The sequence below is a fragment of the Pelobates fuscus genome, chromosome 9 (genome assembly GCF_036172605.1).
Source record: "Pelobates fuscus isolate aPelFus1 chromosome 9, aPelFus1.pri, whole genome shotgun sequence".
NCBI lineage: Eukaryota > Metazoa > Chordata > Amphibia > Anura > Pelobatidae > Pelobates > Pelobates fuscus.
The window spans coordinates 131,018,112-131,040,182 of record NC_086325.1 but is presented as its reverse complement, the minus strand read 5'-3'; the positions used below and the strand labels follow the sequence as shown (position 1 = coordinate 131,040,182).

The 22,071-nt window shown below is 43.0% G+C and overlaps 1 protein-coding gene across 1 annotated transcript in view; it reads right to left on the bottom strand.

Annotated features, from left to right (window-relative positions):
* Nucleotides 1-22,071, bottom strand: part of FRMPD3 (FERM and PDZ domain containing 3) — a 212,939-nt gene that overhangs the window by 64,665 nt on the left and 126,203 nt on the right. Inside the window, exons 4-5 of the mRNA XM_063432397.1 lie at nt 12,069-12,114; nt 119-223 (exon numbers count right to left, since the gene is read on the bottom strand). Coding sequence (XP_063288467.1) covers nt 119-223; nt 12,069-12,114 — 151 coding nt within the window. The remainder of the gene's footprint in view (nt 1-118; nt 224-12,068; nt 12,115-22,071) is intronic.

Genomic DNA, 22,071 nt, shown 5'->3' with positions numbered 1-22,071 from the left:
TTAAGAAGTATGGAAAAATTTCTGCATTAATGGTGTGTTCTGTATGTTTGAATTGCAATGTTTGAATTTTGTGTGACAAATAGTACAATAACCAAAAATTTGCAATACAGTTACTTACTGCCTCTGTCTCACCCACAGACACCAGTTCAGAAAATCGGACTCGTCCTGGGTTACAACGAAGTTTTTCTTTCTTAGCAGCACTGATGAAAGCTGATTTTGGAGACTAAAATAAACATTTTAAGCCATGAGGAGAAAGAAATAGTGCTGCAGTGTCTAATATTTTTTTAATAAACCAATAATATAAAACAGGGCTAGAAAAAAAACAACAACAACAAAACCAAACAGTACATAAAGATATATAGGTAGTAAATCGGTAATACACACCCATGGCATTCAGCTGCTCATTACTATAACAAGGAATTAAATAAATTGGTTTAATACTAATTATGTATAGTCTGCAATCATTAACCCACACTTAAAATTGTAGGTAAAAGTTATATAAACACTTGCTATAAACACTTGATTTACCTATTAAAAAGGTGTTAATTGTTTATACAAAACTATTTAAAAGCTGGTTTAAAATAATTTTATGAAATACTCATTATTAATATGGGGGTAAAAGTGCTGCTTTAAAGTTAAGTAAAATCGTAAACATGTGCACGGTGAGAGCCATGTGTGCCTAAGCACACTTTAAAGCAGCAGGAGTGTCAGGTGCTGTACAAGTTTGCAAAGAGATCAAAAGACCTCCCTGACCAGCCCTGCATCCCTTCATTGACATGAGGGTACTTGTGGTCTGCACATTGCTTTGTTCCAGATTACTGTGTACTTCATTGCAGTGCTGGACCAGGAACTTATTCAGTGGTCTACACTCGCTCGAGGTGCAGACCACAAGCTCCGACCCACTGGAATACCAGTGAATATGATGACATATTTAAAACAAATATTGTAATGTGTGGCAGGCTGGACACAACAGTATACCCACAGCCCACACCCATCACTCAATCTACCCATTCAGCCACATACATCAATCACAACTAACCTCCACACATTAATTCATATCCTAAAAAGCTACACATATCACTCCGCTACCCAAACAAAGCCCCACACATCCCTAACTACTACCCACACTCTACTACATCACACACAGCCAGTCATATTACATACAGCTAACCACACACAGTCATATAACCTACAGACAACACACACAGTCACCCAAACACAGCCATAACACACATCACACACAGCTACAGCACTTATAACCACACACTGTCATCACATGCTGTTCTCAATTTTAGTCCAAATCAGGAAACTTGGATTGCCTTCCTCTCACATCTTTAACTAATGCATACAATTCATGCTTGGTATCCTCAGGGACTTAGCTTAGCAGCAATTGAAGGCAAACACCCCTGACAAACCTCTGCATTGCAGAATTTTGCATTATTTTGCCTAGTGGTTTTCTCAACAACATACAGGTTTGTGTCACTACATGCTGAACACTATAATGTTTTTGATTTTGTCTGTGCCATATTACATTTTGAATATTATCTGTCAACCTAAGATTTTAGTTAATTGGAATGCAGATGGCAAACCTGATTGGGCATAATTCTCCAACTAAAGTATAGTCCCAGCTTAGGTATGTAACCTAATTTATGCCAGTCTGTGTTCAATACTCTGCAATTTGGAATATAACAAATTTAACAAATTAAACATCTGTAAAGTTTTAAATGCAATTGTCTGACAGTATACCTAGCCTTTACAAACAACTAGAATCCAGTATGGAGGGTGTGTCGTCTACTACTAGGTACAAGTATGACAATGGTTTATATATATCATTTTATATTATTTTGGAAAGTTAATTCTAATAATTGGCCATAGGTCCAAATATTAAAGGAACACTCCAATAGGGTCGAACCTAGGGTCACAGACGCCTGGGTGCATAAATTATTTTGGCGCTCCTTGTGGATGGGGTCATTTTTTACTAACTCCTCCTCTTTGTAAATGTCTAAGAGGGACACAGGCAGACACACTCTCAATGACAGACACATAATCTCACTGAATTCATACACACTCACTGACAAACACAAACTCACTGACAGTGACACACTCTCACTGAGAAAGACACACTGACAGACACACACAGGCAGACACACTCTCAATGTCAGACACACAATTTCATTGGTTTGAAACACACTTACTGACAGACACACACACACACACACTCACTGACGAGATACACACGCTTACAAACACACTCATTTATTGACTCATAGACACACCTTTGCTGCAATCCCCAATGCCTGCAGTGATTGAGAAAGGTAGTGGTCATTTTCAGTTGGATTGCTGTGCATATATACTGGGGGACATGAACTTGTATATACTGGGCACATCAGTTGTATAGCTTGAGGATGGCTGACAAAAATATTATTTTAACATGGGTGAGTAGCTTTAAACACTGTCACTAACAGAAAACACACATAGAGATTAGAGACAGACACACACTTACTGACAGACACACACTCACTAACCGACAAATACACACACAAACACTCGCTGACAGACACACTCACTGACAGACAGACACACACACTCACACTCACTCACTGACAGACACACTCGAATGACACAAACACACACTCACTGACACACACTCACACTCACTGACAGACACACACTCACTAGCTGACAGTCAGACATACATTCACTGACAGACACACACACTGACAGACAGACACACTCACACACATTTACTGACAGGCACACTCACTCACTGACATACACACTCGCTGATAGACACACATTTACTGACAGACACACACACTCACACACACTCATTGACTGACACAAACACACACTCACTGACAGACACAAACACACACTCACTGACAGACACAAACACACATTCACTGACAGACACACACATTAAAAGACACACTCATTGACTGACACAAACACACTCACTGGCAGACACACACTCTTATAGACACACACACACACTGACAGACACACACATTGTTGCAAACTGTAATCATACAGTTTCTCACTCCTCCCGCGTGCTATTTAGTATGCTGGCTAACGGCATTACAGGGCGCATGAGAGAGGAGTGAGGAACTGCAAGATTAGCCTCCCTCGACACCGCCATAGCTGCACCGTGGGGCGCCCTAAGGTGGCTGGCCACCAACTGGGCCCCTTAGGGCCGTTATTGGTGCCCTCCACCTTCGGGCACCTTGGCGCAGTGCACCCACCCAGGATCAGCCCTGCACTCAAAGTACCATAACTTTAATAGTTGCTATGGCATAATATGTTCCTTTGAGTCCCCCTTATATAAGTAGCAGTTGCAGAACCTAGCACAAAGAGTTTTGCCACTGAGTTGCTGCCTGGTAATGGGCCCTCCGATCAGAGATGGGCCTCCTTCAGTGTCCGGGCCCAGCGTTATGCGTATTGCTTAAGAGCCTGACTGGGCCCCTGTGGAAAGCATTGAGCAATAATAAACAACGCTTTCCTATGTGGTAGTCCTAATGCAAGCGCAGCACTCGCCGCGCATGTGCATTAGGTCCCCCCTGCTGGCAGACTTTGGTGGAGGAGCAGAGGTGGGGCCTGACCCAGCACAACAGGACATCAGCGCTGAAATCAGGAAAGGAACACAAACCTTCCGGCGCCATAAAGGGGGGGTTTGGGAGGAGTGGTGCACAAGGGAGGGGGCACTATAGTGCTAGGAAAACAACTTTGAAATAACCTAATTGGGGATACAATGCAAATCCACCAATTGTTGCTCTTTGATTGATCCCCCAGTTCAAATTTGACCGATTCCAGGTGTTCCAGGGACTGAGAGGGTAAGTATACTTTTTTTTTTTTTTTTTACAGATATATTAGGGTGGGAGACTAGTAGGGTGACATTTTTTTTTTTTAATTTGTAGTTTTTATTTAGACTTGAGCATGGTTCATCAACAATTTAACATTGGCAGGTAGTCCAAGTATAAGTACAAAGAAATTACATAATTTCCATATGTAGAATATTGTACAAGAGAACATTGTGTAAATCCACACAGTGCAGTAAGGAAAAAACTTTGCCCAAAAATACCACATTGTTTATAACATTTATGAACAGCTTGTCCACAAACTTCTTGAGTCTAGTTTTCTAAACTTGGGGGGAGGGCATCTTTTCACCTTTTATTCTCCATCTTGCCTCAACGTTTCTCCTCATCAAGGAAGTAGTGTGGGAATTAAAAGCAAAATATCTCCTATGGAGCAATACATGCAAACTCACTTCACATAACCCCTGTGGACACAGGTCCAATCTGGGCTAGGTTTGGATGGGCAGAGCTGTCGGATCAAGTGCCTATTTTAGGCTGTGCGATTTTGCATGTTTCTATGTGAACATTTCCCATTTTTCCCAAGCGATCACCCAGTAATACCGGTGGTGTTTTATGTTTCTTTCAGACTTGTTTGGTTAATGTGATGCAGGCACATTTCTATTGTAGGCATTTGTAGTTTTCCATCAGGTAGGGTAAGTGGCGGGTGGGGGGGCACCTATTGACTCCACCCCCCCCCCCCCGGCCCCCACCCATGAGCGACAGGTGGAGGCCCTGAATGAAAATGGGGGTGGGGGAACCTATTGTCCTCCCCCCTGGCTACCACCCATGAGCAGCAGGTGGGGGCCCTGAATGAAAATGGGTAATAGGTAATATGGGGGGCTTAGGGGCATTTGGGTGGTGACTAGGGGGACAATTAGATGTAGTGGAGTCGGGAGGGGGGGTTAAAAAAAGCTGGATTCAGCAATGACAGTGCTGCTTCAGGGCATTTCGAGTATTCTGCACAGTTTTGCAAAATAACAGTCAGAAAAAAAAAAACATTTGTCTGAACAATTGAAAGAGATAAGCTGTTAGATGAAGAAATTGTCCAAGACATGGAAATTGTGAAGATCAATACACCCAAAAAGCCCCCAAGGGCATCACATGTATAATATTTAACTTTTGAAGTTAAGCTGAATTCAACCTGATTAATAAAATAATAAAATTGATATCATGCTGTATAGAAGCTGTACAAAAACCTAAAGTAATAAAACTTTTTAAAGGCATTAGGGGAAAAGTTAAACATGGCAGCAGGCTTCATAATTCCAAGTCATCCCATATCCCAACAAGGAAGACCATAATCACACTTTAGCACGGCAGTCCTCCAGTAGACAGGCCCAAGTGAAAGCCGCAGGAGCCTCAGAGTGGTGTACAGAGGAGCCTAGTTGTGGCTTCAAATGCCTCTCCGAAAGTTAACTGCTCTGGATGGAGCAAAATAGGGCTGCCACTCAGGCTGGTCTGCTGCTCTGTGGCGCCCTGCTTCCATGATGTTTCAGTGACTTAGGCGTCTCTGCCACTTTTGAGTTCGCACCTGTCTCAGAGTTGAGTACCTTCGCCGGGAACAGAGCAAGCGACTCTTGGAAAGTTGGGCACATGGCCCCCGCAGGTCATCTACATGCTGGCGCTTACTAGTCTTGCTCTCCAGTCATCACCAGAAATTGGCAAAGATTTTGTCCAGCTTGGCCTCAAGATCATGTTGTGCATCTGAGATCTGGGAGCCACACGGACTCTTCCATGTTAGGTTTCGTCCTGGTAGCCTCCCAGGTATGGACCAGGATCACCCCCACAGGTCCAAGGGGGAGGGTAAGGGCACTCTTGCAGTATTGTGGTTACTTCGGGGCTCATCCGGGCTGGGATATTGTCCGTCTCTCCCACCACCTTTTGCTCACTAGGCCTCATCTGCCGTGGTGGAATGCACAATCTCCCAACAGATCGCCAGCTGCTATACAAAATGTCAGATGGATCGGGGAGCAAACACTGTACTTGGTATGTGCCAGTCGAGTCAAATGAGGTTGCAGAGGGCATTTTTTGTCCAGAGTGCAGAGGAGCTCGCTCAAAACGTGTCTCTCTGCCATGTTAGTCAGGCCCGCTGCACCAAATGGGGATTTTTAAATATTTGACAAACATAAAGCAATGTTGGAGGACACAAAAAGTGAAGAAGGTTCTGCTCAAGCGATATTACAATCTTTGTTAGAAAAGGGAGCGGTAGACAGATATGATGCCTGTATATAAGAATAAGGTTGCAAAAGTGGTGTGGGGAAGAAATTTTTGTATTTATTTTTTTTAAACTATTGACCATGTACATAGTTTTACTTTCGTGATTTTTAAAAAATGTTTGTTTATTTTATACTGAAAATTTATATTTTGTTGTGGTAAAATAAACATGAACCAGGGCTGGGGGCGCAAATATCCAGTTGAAAGGCAGGGGAGAAGTGCACAGCACTCCTCTCCTGACGGTTGAGTAATGAAGCGTGGCCAAGTGCCAGTACCTTGCACAGGAGTAGAAGGCGCGTGAGTGAGCTCTGATCCAAATCCACATTTCCTGTGTAGCTCCCTCGCACACCCTATAGAGGTCCTGGGAGCTGGAATGTGAGCTCACTCAGAGGAGCACTGCGGCAGCCCACTGGACACCAGGCCGTGGAGCCACTGTGTGTGTGTGTGATTTACAATACTGCCCCTGTTCCCTTACCTCCCATACTGTTCCTATCCCTCCCAGTACCCCACAATGCTGCCGCCTATCCCACCCTCCCACCATAGCCCCTACCCCCCACAATACTGTTCCTATCCCATCACACTAAAGCCCCATTCACCACAGTACTGTTCCTAACCCTACCACTAACGCCCCAATCCCCTATAATACTGCTCCTTTCCCCCCCACACTAAAGAATCAATCACTCATTGATATTTGTGTGTGTTTGTATATATGATCTACCTATCTATATAATACACATTTTCTCTAATGTTCTCCCTTCTATTTTTCACTTTAACACTAACTTCTCTGATCACTAAAATATCCCTATCTTTTCACTCACCTGTCCCTGGCAACACAATCACCATTACTTCCACCTTACTCCCCTCCCCTCTCTATTCCTCCCATGCACTCTACACATACCTTTCCAGCCTATCTCCACCAACTCCTCCCAAACCCTCTACATACATACCCTCCTACAAAACTTTCAAATCCTACTCCCACCTTCACTTCCTTTCTATCCTTCTGCTCCTAGCAGCTGGTGATGTTTCTCCAAACCCCGGTCCCCTCTCAACAAACACAGCACATACTAACCCAAGGACCCACACTAATCTCATACCCATCTCATGTTCCTCTAGATCCTCCTTCAATACTGCCCTCTGGAACGCACGCTCTGTTTGCAATATAACTAAATCCACTGCTGTCCATGACTTCTTCATCTCTCGTTCAATAGATTTACTAGCCTTAACAGAAACCTGGCTCTCCCCCTCTGACACTGCCACCCCTGCATCTCTGTCCTTCGGTGGTCTCCAACTTACCCACAACCCAAGAAACTCTGAATGTAAAGGTGGTGGTGTTGGGTTTCTCCTCTCCCCTCACTGCTCTTTTAAACCTCTTCCCACCCCCCCTTCCCTCTCTTTCCCGTCATTTGAAATACACTCAATTCGCCTTTTCAAACCCTTCTCTGCTAACATTGCTGTTATTTACCGTCCCCCTGGTTCCCCTCTTCTCTTCCTTGACCACTTTGCTGCCTGGCTACCCTATTTCCTCTCTTCTAACATTCCATCCCTAATTCTCGGGGACTTCAATATTCCTATAAACCCACCTTTGACCTCTGCAGCCACTAAACCACTTTCAATGACTTCCTCCCTCGGGCTATCGCAGTGGGCAAATTCTCCCACCCATGTAGCTGGCAATATCCTTGACCTAATCTTCACTTATGCATGTACAGTAACTAATATCTGCAACACTCCATATCCACTCTCTGATCACCACCTCTTATCATTTGCTCTTGTGTACCCCCTCACCCAACGACCTCAGCCTAACCCCCCTCAACTCAGGAGGGACCTTAATTCTCTTGATCTCCAACAGTTGTCAGCTGACATTGATTCACAACTGCTGTCCATCCCTTCCCTCTCCTGTCCTTCACTGGCCATCTCCATATATAACTCTACTCTTACATCTGCCTTGAACACTGCAGCGCCACTACAAACAAGCACCTCGAAGAGGACCCGCCCCCAACCATGGCATACTAAATTAACGCGCTACCTGCAAAGATGCTCCCGTTGTGCTGAACGCTCCTGGAGGAAGTCTCGTACCCAATCAGACTTTCTCCATTATAGATTCATATTGTGTTCATACAGTGCAGCCCTTGCCCTTGCCAAACAGTCCTATTTTTCCTCTCTCATTAGTTCATGTTCCCGCAACCCCAGGCGTCTCTTTGACACCTTTAATTCTCTTCTTCGCCCTGCTGTGGCCACCCCCAAAACTAAACTTACTTCTGATAACTTTGCATGTTACTTCACTGACAAGATTGAACAGCTAAGGAAAGAATTCTCCCCTCCTTGCCTTTCTGTTTCTCAATCATACATAGATCATGCCTTTCCTACCCTTCAGACATTCTCCCCAGCTACTGACCAAGAGGTGGCTGCTCTTCTTTGCTCCTCTCGCCCCACCACTTGCCCGCTCGATCCTGTCCCATCTCACCCTATCAGATCTCTCTCCACTTGTCTTGTGCCTTCTCTAACACACATCTTCAACTGCTCGCTCTCTTCTGGCATCGTCCCTGCTGACCTTAAACATGCCACTGTAGTGCCTATACTAAAAAACCATCCCTCGACCCATCTACCCTCTCTAACTACCGTCCCATATCCCTGCTCCCTTTTTCCTCAAAGCTTCTGGAAAGACTTGTCTTTACCCGTGTGTCTCATTTCCTCAATTCCAACTCTCTCCTTGACCCCCTTCAATCTGGCTTCCGCCCTCTCCACTCTACAGAGACTGCCCTTATCAAAGTCACTAACGACCTAATCGCAGCTAAATCCAAAGGCCACTACTCCATACTAATTCTTCTTGACCTCTCAGCGGCCTTTGACACCGTTGATCATGCTCTCCTTCTTCAAACTCTTCAATCACTTGGTCTCTGTGACTCTGTCCTCTCGTGGTTTTCCTCTTATCTCTCCCAACGCTCATTCAGTGTCTCCTTCTCTAATGATACCTCCTCCCCTCGTCCTGTCTCGGTTGGAGTCCCCCAAGGCTCCGTCCTTGGTCCCCTTCTATTTTCTCTTTATACTGCCTCTCTTGGCAAACTTATTACCTCTTTTGGATTCCACTACCACCTGTACGCCGATGACACCCAGCTATATCTCTCCTCCCCGGACCTCTCCCCTGCCGTCCTGCAACGTGTCACTGCTTGCCTTTCTTCCATCTCTGATTGGATGTCCTCCCGCTTTCTGAAACTCAATCTCTCAAAAACTGAGCTCCTTATCTTTCCTCCTCCTAATACTGATCCTCCTCTTTCGCTCTCCCTTCAAGTTTGTGGTACCAACATCAGTCCATCCTTGCAAGCGCGCTGTCTTGGCGTCATACTTGACTCTGGTCTCACCTTTGAGCTTCACATCCAGCATGTTGCCAAATCCTGTAGATTTCATCTTAAAAACATAGCCCGCATCCGCCCCTTTCTTGCACCAGATACTACCAAGGAGCTTGTCCATGCTCTAGTAATTTCCCGCATGGATTACTGCAACCCTCTCCTGATTGGTCTTCCCAAAAGCCGTACTGCACCCCTACAGTCCGTAATGAACGCTGCTGCTAGACTGATTTTCCTCTCTAGTCGTTTCTCTCACACCTCACCCCTCTGCCAGTCCTTACATTGGCTTCCTGTATGCTATAGGAGTCAATTCAAGGTACTTACTCACACCTATAAAGCACTGAACAACTCTAGCCCCTCTTATATCTCCTCACAGATCCATAGGTATGTCCCTTCTCGGTCTCTCCGCTCTGCCCGTGACCACCTCCTGTCCGTTGTCCGCACTCGTACGGCCAACTCGCGCTTGCAGGACTTCTCGCGGGCGGCTCCCTTCCTATGGAATAGCCTGCCTACCGCCATCAGACTCTCCCCTAGTCTTGCATCTTTTAAGAAGTGCCTTAAAACCCATCTCTTTAGGAAAGCTTATGGCCTCCAAGACTAACCAATACCTCACATACCTGTCTCCTGCCCTCTCCTAAAGGGCAGTCCACCTTATTTGATTGCAAATTCCTGTCCTAATGTGTTTTACACTCCACCTCCTATAGAATGTAAGCTCGATCGAGCAGGGTCCTCTTCAACCTATTGTTCCTGTAAGTGTATTTGTAATTGTCCTATTTATAGTTAAATCCCCTTCTTAATATTGTAAAGCGCTACGGAATCTGTTGGCGCTATATAAATTGCAATAATAATAATAATAATAATAATAATAATCCCCCACAATATGCGTCCTCCATACTAAATAACCAATCTGCGACAATACTGCCCTGGCCCCCATCACAATAAGGCCCCAACCCCGCACAATATTGCCCCTATTCCCACCTCGCCAAAGTCCCTATCCCCCCACACCCCACAATAGTGCCTTTCTTCCCCAATACTACTCCTATCTCTCCTTGACTAAAGCCCTAGTCCCACACACACACACAGTACTAAAGCCCTATATTGTACAGCGCTACAGAATATATTGGCGCTATATATATTATAATAATAATTAAGTCCCTATCGCACACAATTCTGCCCCTATCCCCCACACTAAAGCACAGTGACACAAAGGGGCTGGTGGGCAAGTAAGAGACACAGAGGGGGTGTAAGACACTAAAAGGGGGATATAATACACTAAAGGGAGTGTAACACACACAGGGATAACACATTCAAGAGGGGATATTCTTCCCCAAAGTGGGTAAGAAATTCAAAAGAGGGGTTAAGAGGCACACAGGTAAAGATACATTTTGGGGGAGAGGAGGGGGCAAATTGCATATTCGCCTGTGTAGCCAAAAATCCTTGCACCGGCCCTGACAAGAACCATGAGGTTAGAATCGTGCCCTAATTCTATAAAATAATGAGATATGCAGAAGTTAGGTCTAATCTGAAATCAATTATTTAAAACCCCTAAAAAAACTGCTGAACCATAATTTTTAAGTAAAGCAGTTTAGGGTTCATTTGTTAAACATGTAATTGTAGTGAGTTAAAAAAACGAAATTGTTAAATATAGCCAACAATAAAGATATCCATCTGTGTTTTAGTCATGATTTTCAATTTTAGCCTAAATGTATCAATTCACTATTATCAAGAGTTTAGTAAATAAACTCTATATCCCTAAACTGAATTAATATTTGTATAAATACCTTAAAGAAACACTCTGAGCAACAAAATCAGTTAAGTGTTTATGATGTATGGAGTCTTCAGGCACCATCTTACCTTAAAGGGACACTATAGTCACCAGCACAACTACAGCTTATTGTATTTGTTCTGAGTATAATCATTAGCTTGAGGCTTTTTGCAGTAAACACAGTCTTTTCTGAGAAAAGGTAGTGATTACATTACAGCCTAGGGATACCTCCACTGGCCACTACTCAGATGGCTACTAAAGGTGCTTCCTAGGGCAGTGCTGCACACTGTGCAGCACTGACATCCATTGTCTCCACCCTCTGCATGAGGACACTGAACATTCCTCATAGAAATGCACTGATTCAATTGGCCAAATGCTGATTGGCCACAGGTGTGTTTGTCGTGTGCTGGCTCTGCCCCTGATCTACCTGCATGACAATCTCAGCCAATCCAATGCTTTCCTATGGGAAATCATTGTGATTGGCTGAGATCACTACTTCTGATGATGTCAGCCAAGTAGGCAAAGCAGGAGCTGAGCTAGCAGCAGCAGTCTGGAATAAAGGTAAGTATTTGCTATATTTATGGGGGCAAGGAGGCTGGCCAAGGGTCTAGATGTTGTTTTAAACATAGGAGTGTTCCTTTAAGGTTTTTGAACAGCCACCCCTTCGCTGCTTGGGTCAGCACTAAAGGAATGGCAGAAAAACAGGTGCATTGGGACAATATTTCTGTATTAAACCTGAACATGGTTTAACACTTAAAGTTGAGATGGTGCCGGGGGACTCTATAACCAATTCAAAGATTAAATGGTTATGGTGTCTGTAGTATTATTTCAATAAAGAAGAGTTTAATACAGTGATGTTATCTGTTTTCACTGAGCTGAGTCTATTACACTTACACATACCTGGTGAGGATGAACCACAGTCAGAGTGATTGACTCCTTTGCATTTCTGTAGCATTAAGGGGGGAAAAAAGAGTTATATTAACATACGTTACATACCATAACAACCATATAGTACTGCCACATTTTATAGATTTCATTTTTATTATGCATCATATCCTTTTTGCATGGTGTAGATCAAGGAAAATAATATCCACCATTTTTCCATTTATTTAACCTGTTTTATGCCACCATTACATGGTTTTGTTTTTGTTATTTTGTAATTATGTCACTCTTTAACTTGGAGGAATAGGTATAGAGGACTTGTAATCAAACAAACTTAGCTAGCAGACAAGTAAAGTTATTTACAATCGGTCATAATACATGAATATAATGCTAAACCTCCAAAAAGAGATGAAAACAAATTACAAATACATAATTCTATATTTAAGCCCCCAGGGGTTACAATAGCTAAGGAAACCCCCATTTTATTTCTTCTTGCCCTAATTTCCTAGTAAAACTACCACACCTCCAGCTTTTCTTTACTTGTTTATACTAAAACAAAAATCTATCCGGGTTTAAATTAAATATTTTTTTTTATTTATCTGATTCATTGTTATTTTCTAGACTAAGTTATTATATTATATATCTGTTCTCTAATTCGTACATATAGGGGCCTATTTTTACGGCTCACACATTGTAAATTACAAGGACATGTTCTTACATGTTAAATTTATTTATATGACAGCAATAGTGAAGCAGCTTTTGACTAGAAGGTTTAGAACTAAAGTGGGTGCATCAATTTGCTTATGATGATCCAGGTTGATGTGGCTGCACACTTTCAGTGACTAAATTATTTTATTTTGATTCGAGAATCTATTAAAACGGTGTACGTTTGACACGGGTGCGTTAATATCCCTTACATTACCTTCCATCACCCACCCAGTGGTTCCCTTTAGGTTTTAGAAGGATGCAACCTATGAAAATGTTTAACAAAGAGGGATGCATGGACATCTAAAGCTTTAGTCCATGGTCAGTGCTAAGGGCCATCACTCTTCCAGTGGACTGAGTATTGTAAGATAAGTGATAATCGATCATTTCCTGTAATTTCACAATGTAATTTATGGCCGTCAACTACTGCAAGAGTAGTGGCAGGTGTAGAATTAGAAAAGTAATGTTAAGTTAAAGGTTTAATTAGGAAAACATGAAGATTTAGGAATGCAAAGATTCTGATGCAAGTCCAAGGTGTTTAATGTTATGAGTAGACAGCTAAACACTTTAACCTGATAGGAAGATGCCCTATGCCCATGGTTAGAATGTCTCTTTTGGAGCAAACAAGAATTAACCAGTTAGTACTTAAACTGCACCCAAATGGCTGTTAGTACAGCCAGATGGTTGCCCAAGGTTGGAATACCTGACACAGATGCTTCGCTAGAAAGAACTGTGGTATGAAAGCCAAAATTAACCATAACTGGACTCTGACCATGCATTGCATTATTTTTGGCAACTCAGCCCAAGGTGAAACCTATTATTCTGGTCTTCCGAGAAGAAGTAGCTGAGGTATTGCTCCAGAGACTGATTAGACCTTTCAGCTGAACCATTACTGTGCGGAGAGATGGATGCCTAACTCATCACAATACTTTCTCCAGAAACACAAGATGTACTGCTCTCGTAGTCTATACGCTGCAGGGATGCCGGCTGACTGCACACGCAGCCAGGCACGCTGGAGTCCTCGGCATGCACCGAGAGGAGACTGCCACAGCCGCAGGCGGAGAAGTGGCGAGGGACCTACAAGTAAATGCGGCCGTGATACTTGGTGAGAACATGACGTTTTTCCCTGCAGACAGCATGTTCCCCTCGTTCCTCGCGGTCCCTCCGCTTGTTTACACGCCGGCCGCGACGGGAGGACGCCGTTTTGTGACGTGACGTTCAATAGTCGACGTCATGACGCAAATCCAGTCCGACATGTCAATCAAACTCCGGAGACGAATCAGCACTCGGCGGAGGCGTGATTACTCACCTAAACAGGGTATTTAATGGAGCTTTCAGTATTTGCTCATTGCCCTGTCGTGGTTCTAGCTAGTCTAGTCGCACAGTGCTTTTGTATTCTGATTATCTTTTGGTTCTGACCCTGCTTGTTGTTACTACTCTGTCTCTCTGTGTTCCTTTGACCCGGCTTGTCTCTCGCTTACCTGTCCTCTCGTTCCCTCGACCTCGGCTTGTCTCTGACCATTCTAATCGTAGTTCTTACCTTAGTCCGGCCATTCTAAGGTCCGGTATACCTATCTATCTACTCTTTGTACTCTGCGTGTTGGATCCCTGTCCCGATCCTGACAGTACATAAACACAATGGGAGTTGAAATCAGCAGAAAGAAACGGTATATGATTGAGATATCCAATAACGTAAGATTAAAGGAGCTCACAAAGTACATCATTAATAAAATATTATTAATAAATAAATCGAATAAATGCCGTTTTCCATTCATGACCTTCCCTAATTCTCACCAAGTTCTATGCTCTTCTTAGATTTAATTTGGTGAAAATTTTAGATCCCTTACGCTTAAGTCTATTGAAGAGTTCGGTGATTTGAGGTATGGAGTAACCATTATAGATGGTAATGTTGTTTAATTCTCTCTGTAATCAATGCAAGGACACAAAATAAAGAAACACTTACCCTTTCACAATTTGCATGATACATACGGCCCTTTTGTAATGTCAAGATACAGAGGACCCTTTAGCAAGGTACAAACTTAACCATAAAAGACACAGTAGGAAAGATAGAAGGCGTATTACTAGACCTTTGGGTGGCCGGACGTAATGCTTAGGTAGAATGAGCAAGTATCAGTGCTAACAATTCGCAAAGCCCAAAGAAGTAAGAAAGACAAGAGGTTAGAATGATAAACAGGAAAACAGGAGCTCTTAAACAAGGACAAGACAACCTCGTAGTCAAGAACTAGATGAGGACTAGTACACAGGAACACAGGGCACGATAGACTGGATAAAGTCAGAGTAAAATACAGGCCAGGTCTGGTACACTGAATACTGGAACAATACAATGGGCGAGACAAATACAAGTTCAGGAACAAGCAGAGGTACGGCACACTGGAAATCACAGGTACCAATTAGAATAGCAGAGGGCACACAGCATTATTATAGAAAAAGAATCACAGCGCTCACTGTAAACACCCCGGTGCAAAACTAACATAGTACAACATAAAACAGGAGCACATCTAATTGCTTAAAAGAGTATAGTTTGTATTAGAAATCCAAATACACATAATATAATCACTTAGGTTTTACAAATCCACCTCCCAGATTACACCTGCATATTTATTTATTTATTTATAAAATATTTTACCAGGAAAGATACATTGAGATTTCTCACGTTTTCAGTATGTCCTGGGTCCACAAATCATTGCATTGTTACATTAGAGTACAATAAAATACAAAAACAATATTAATATACAATAAATACAAAATTTAACATAGAACAGGTAGGAAATATAATAAATATATAATCAACCATGACAGGTGCATTCTGTTTTGAGGTATGTAGAGAGGGATCTCTTAAAGGAATTTAGGCTTAGGGAAGATTTTAAATTGTGCGGGAGGTCGTTCCACAATTGCGGTGCTCTGTAGGAGAAGGAGGATCGGGCTGCTTTCTTTTTGTATTGAGGTAGTATAAGTAAAGTGTTGGTACTGGATTGGAGGTTATAGGAAGTGGGAACATCTGGGGAAAGCATTTTGTTCAGATAGGGTTGGAGTTTCCCAGAAAAGTTCTTAAACACAAGGCTGGAAAGATGAAGGGTGCGTCTGGATTCCAGCGACAGCCAGTTTAGTTCTTTTAGCATGTCACAATGGTGAGTCCTCTAATTACATTGTAGCACAAATCGGCAGAACGAGTTATACAATGTGTTGAGTTTATTAATGTGGGATTGCGATGCAGTTGCATATACTACATCCCAATAATCAATGATTGGCATCAGCATTTGCTGTACAATCTTTTCCTTTACTGTAGGGCTTAGGCAGGATTTGTTTCTGTACAGGGCAAGTATTTGAAAGAGTGGACTGCTGTCAGTGTGCCATTTGAATTTGTTTTGATGGATAGGTGGGAATTGTGTAATTTGTGTAATTTAGGTACTGTTCCAAAGATCATTGTGACAGCATATATATATATATATATATATATATATATATATATATATATGTTACGAATCCAATAGCTCAAAAAGTACTATATACAAAGGAATTATACAACCAACCAGAAACTATATATAGACATATTTAAAGACACAAAATGAATCATACATGTAATAGATTACATAGCAGGCAACACAATTATACAGGTGAAATTAGAGAAGTACTGCTAAAGAAATCACAAGAGCTCTTTTTAATCCTCACATTCATTATTGGCAAGTTAATGAGTTTCTTTTGGACACTGAAGTGATTGACACGACCAGAGCAGTGCTCTTACAGTTCTTCTTGAAAAATGAATCTCTGTATTGATTTTTGTAGAATTCCATAAAAGTCTCCTGGGTCAGTCACCAAGTTTCCCTTGATCTCTCTAATTGCTGTGTGTTAATGTTAGAGTGTGTATGTATGTCTGTCACTGAGTGTGTGTCTGTCAGTAAATGTGTGTGTCTGTTAGCTAGTATGTATGCGTCCGTTCGTGAGAGTGTGTGCGTCTGTTAGCTAGTGTGTATGCGTCTGTTTGTGAGCGTGTGTGTGTGTGTCTTCAGCACTTACCTTTCTCCAGCGCCGGACTCCCTTGGCGCTGGGGATCCCTCCACCCCGATCCACCTCTAAGCTCCGAATGCGCATGCACATTCCGCGCGCACATTCAAACCGCCCATAGGAAAGCATTACTCAATGCTTTCCTATGGACGTTCAGCGTCTTCTCACTGTGATTTTCACAGTGAGAATTGCAGAAGCTCCTCTAGCGGCTGTCAATGAGACAGCCACAAGAGGCTGGATTAACCCTCAGTGAAACAGAGCAGTTTCTCTGAAACTGCTATGTTTTCAGCTACAGGGTTAAAACTAGAGGGACCCGGCACCCAAACAACTTCATTGAGCTGATGTGATCTGGGTGTCTGTAGTGGTCCTTTAAGTGTATGCGTATCTGCATGCACTGGCGTACATACCGCGGTCGCAGGGGTCGCAGCCCTGCGACCAGGTGCCTGCTGCCATGTGTTGCAGCCCCGGCACACGCAGAGTAAGTGCGGGGGGGCACGGATCAGTTTTCGCACCGTGGCCCATGGGCTGTGTGTATGCCACTGCTTTAAGCATATTATGATAGCAGTTTCTCTGAAACTGCTATGTTTTCAGCTACAGGGTTAAAACTAGAGGGACCCGGCACCCAGACCACTTCATTGAGCTGATGTGATCTGGGTGTCTGTAGTGGTCCTTTAAGTGTATGCGTATCTGCATGCACTGGCGTACATACCGGGGTCGCAGCCTTGCGACCAGGTGCCTGCTGCCATGTGTTGCGGCCCCGGCCCGCGCAGAGTAAGCGCGGGGGGCACGGATCAGTTTTCGCACCGTGGCCCCATGGGTTGTGTGTAGGCCACTGGTTTAAGCATATTACGATTTGGCAATTTTCCTTATAGTTGAACCTACAACTACGTTGCATAGCCCTGCTCCCTACAAACCCCTCTGTTGCACTAATTCCAACAGTCCTATCCGGATTATAATCATAGCCCTCCTATCCCCTTTATAGAAATGCAATATATTGCTGTGTGGTTCTGTGAGACCTATATTTTGTTAATTACTCATATCCCAGTTTTACGTGGAGCTGTCAGAATGTTCCCCAAATGAGGGCTAATTTAGCCTCACGTGCCTTGTTCAGTGATGTCATGATCTAATGCTTAAAGGAACACTATGGGGGCAGGAAAACAAAGATGTATCCCTTCCCCTATAGTGTAAAATAAAAACCCTGGCCCTCCTTGTCCTCCTAATTACAGTAAAACACTTACCTTTACTCCAGTCAGGTGCTGATGGCTCTGTACCTGATCTGCCTGCTTGGCTGACATCATCAGAACAGTTATTCAAAGCCAATCACAATGCTTTCCCATTCGAAAGCATTGGATTGGCTGAGACTGTCAAGGAGGTAGATCATGGGCAGAGCAAGCACAAGCCAAACACAGCCCTGGCTAATCAGCATCTCCTCATAGAAATGCATTGAATCAATGCATCTCTATGAGGAATGTTCAGTGTCTCCTTGCAGAGAAGCACCTCTATGTAAGGAGTGGCCAGTGGAGGTATCCCTAGGCTGTAATGTAAACACTGCATATTCTCTGAAAAGACAGTGTTTACTGCAAAAAGCCTGAAGGGAATGATTACACTCACCAGGACAAATACAATAAGCTGTAGTTGTTCTGGTGACTATAGTGTCTCTTTAATTGTCTCACATTGTTGTAATTTTATTATATTCATATTTTGCTTAGGTCTCTCTTTACTTAAGCTCCACGGCAGCACAACTTTAACATAGTAACAGAGTAAACCAATCAGAAAAAAAAGTCATAGATAACAAAACTCCCTCCCACAGATGATTCCTCCTCTTTCTTTGCTGCACCTTATCAGCACAGATCAGAGTGCCACTTTCTCCTGCTTTGTGTGGGTTACCGTGTTTTTTTTTTATTTTACCTAAATTAAGTGCATATTGCTTTTATGGTTCTGTCATTACTGTGGCATGTGCACGGCATTCTTTGGGAACATAAGTACTACTTCACAACACGTTTAACCTTTGGGGCTAAAAGTAATCCGAAACTGTTTGGCATATTTGCCGACACGTTATGTTGGCGGCTCCTCAACATTGCTGAATGCTCCTCAGTCTTACATTATCTAGACGACTTTCTTACCATAGAATTACCTCAGTCCTCTCCTGTCAGCATTCATAAAACACTTGCTCTATTCTCAGCGATAGGTGTTCCACTGTCACAAGAGAAAACCGTAGGCCCTACGACCAATCTGACCTTCCTGGGAATCCACCTATACACTATCTTATTACAAGCTAGTTTACCTATGGAGAAGGTACAGCAGATCAAAGAGTTGGTGGAAGGTTTTCTGGCTAAGGACACGTGTCCCAGAACAGACCTACAATCCTTACTGGGCACGTTGAACTTTGCCATGGGAATTATTCCACGAGGCTGGGCCTTTATTTCTTGATTGCTGTGCCTTCTTCCTCTTCTCAATACTGTTAATAGCATCAAAACCCTAGACGCACACGCTAAGGCAGACCTACAAATGTAGCTTAAATTCCTTTCACATTGGAATGGGAAAGCAATGCTCCTTCCACCCTTATCAGACTCTTCCCCGGTCATATGGACCAATGCCGCAGCTCATACAAGGTGCTCATACAGAGTTTGCAGTTATCTTTGGTGACTCCTGGTTTAGAAATTTCTGGCCAGTTGAGATCTATGGTCTACCCTCATTCCACACTGCATCTGCCTTATTTGAAATCTACCCGATAGTGGCAGCCTCCAAAGCACCTATGGCGAGGGAAAGCAGTAAAATACTTCTGTGATAATAGAGCAGCATGCGACATTATAAATAAGGGCAGATCTTCATCACTTACCATTATGAGACTAATTCGATGACTGACATGGTTAGCAGCTATGCTGCAATTTCACATTACATGTATACACATCCCAGGAAGCACCAATACAGCCGCTGACGCGTTGTATCCATTTAATTTACAGATTTTCTTCAGAGCCCATCCTACAGCCAACATCAGTCCAGTCAGCACCCCCTCATACCAAGACCTCATCCTGGACTAGAAAGACTCTTATCCCACAGCAGATATCTGGCCAGCTCAGCCCTCTCTACTAACACATCACGGGCGTACAATAGAGCATTTACCCTCTACACCAAATTCATGTTAGATTACCAGATAAGCAACACACATTTGCTAGACTCAATAGTATCATTTATTTCCTCTTGCTACCTTCACTTAAAATTATCACTAAACACCATAAAGCTCTATCTCACAGGAATACAACATCACATCCTAAGTGCCTACCCTAGCACAAGCCCTTTTATGTCTTCCTATCCTGTTAAGAATATACTGAAAGGCATACAACGATTAGACAAACCCACTATCTCTACCAGGCTTCCTATTGACGGGCCTAAATTTCGCGCACTTTCAGACATTCCTGACACCAGTCCATTTGAAACCAACACTAATCTGGTTATTAAAACAGCAGCTTATCTAGCCTTCTATGGATTTTTATGACCAAATGAATTCACTACCAATAACATCATGTCTAACCACCTGCACCTTTTATTACGAACCTTCAAAAAGATACTGACCATTACGTACTTACCATCGATCACACCAAAACAAATCAGCTAGGCCCTCCTACTAAAGTCTGCTATTATCCCACCGATAACCAATGGTGTCCTGCTAGATTACTTGACACATATTGTTCAGCACTAGCTGGTCTTAACCCAAATGCGCCACAGCTTCCATTACATGGCAAACCTCTGACCACTACGAAGTTCATATAAACTACATCTGAACTTGTTTATTAGACTCAGTCTTGACCCCTCAGCCTTTTCTGGCCACTCATTCAGAATTTACATATATAATGCATAAATATGATTTTATTATATGTATATATCTCAAAGTACACTTATAATGAAATCATAAATATGCATTATAAATGTATAATATATTATAAAATGCTTTATTTTATAATATATTATACATATATATTTTTTTTTATTCTTTATTTATGTCGTGCATGGATTGACAAACAGATTTGCACAGCCACAATAGCTGGTGCAATCTTATCAATAAACAATAGTGAACAACAGTGTGGCTTTATGTACATTTTCTTATTTTTTTTAAACAGTGGAGGATTATCTTATGAGCTGGAAATATATGTCTAGATTGCGCATATATTGCATATTTACCATAGGATGTACTGTCTAGACTGAAAGTAAATTATAGCAAAAGAAATAAGAAATAGATTGAAATACACCACAAGTAAAACATTTTCTCGGCATTCGTGAGACATATTAGTAAATTAGTAATAACGATGAAGCCTAACAACAATTTTGTAGAAACAACACGAGTTAGTCAAGATAAGGTAGTTTGTTTAAGTAGGGGCACATTGTTAATTTATACATCATGCAAGCTAAACAGGCTAGACAGTATAAGTCTGGAGTAACTAGTGAGGGGAAGTTGCTAGACTTGGTCGTAGACCTGATGACAGGAGTGGCAATTTAAACAAGGCAGGAGTATTTACATCTAACATGCACATTTTACGTGTTAGGTTATGGTCTAAGCATTAATAGATGAGAGCATGGGCAGACAAATCATGGACATAAATGGGAAAATTGTACAAATGAATACAAAAAAAATGGTGAAAGATAAGCTGCAGCAAACAATATGTCAGCTGTGTAGCCTTGTGTATGCTCAGATTTTAATTTTAAACCAGTATTGTTCATTGCCACCTGCGTGTGGAACGAGAGTCCAGGTATTGTGAGCTGGGTCGTCGGTCGTGGTAAAATAATTATTTTAATCGTAAGCGTCCTGCCTTATATTGGGTCTTAGGCTCTGTGGGGTAAGCCGATGCCATGCCTGGGCTGGATGTATCCCCTCGGTGTGCATGGACTCATAGCCCTTATGATTTGCGGCAGGGTTTAATGGCCGTGTGGCTGTATGTAGTGCTGGTGTCACCTGCCTCAGGTCGGGGCAGTGCCTTGTTCGCTGTCTGGATGTGGGCGCCTTACTGGGTCTCAAACCCTTCAGATTCGTCTGCTGGATCGGGCTGGTTCTATCCCTCCAGGGCATAGGTCGCTGGTGAGGGTGTCGTGCGGGTTTGCTCCGCGGTGTCTTCCGGGTCCTGGGCCCCGGTCTGCGGTTAGTCCCCTTATAGCTCGGTTGTGATCCCGAGGGGGCTCCCCGCTGATGCTTGGGTGTCGCAGGCTTAAGGGTAGGAGTAGCACACGTTGCCCTCCGCTGGGTACCTCGTGGTGGTATGTACACCCGTGGCTGCATTCTGGCTTCCAACCGCTGCCAGAA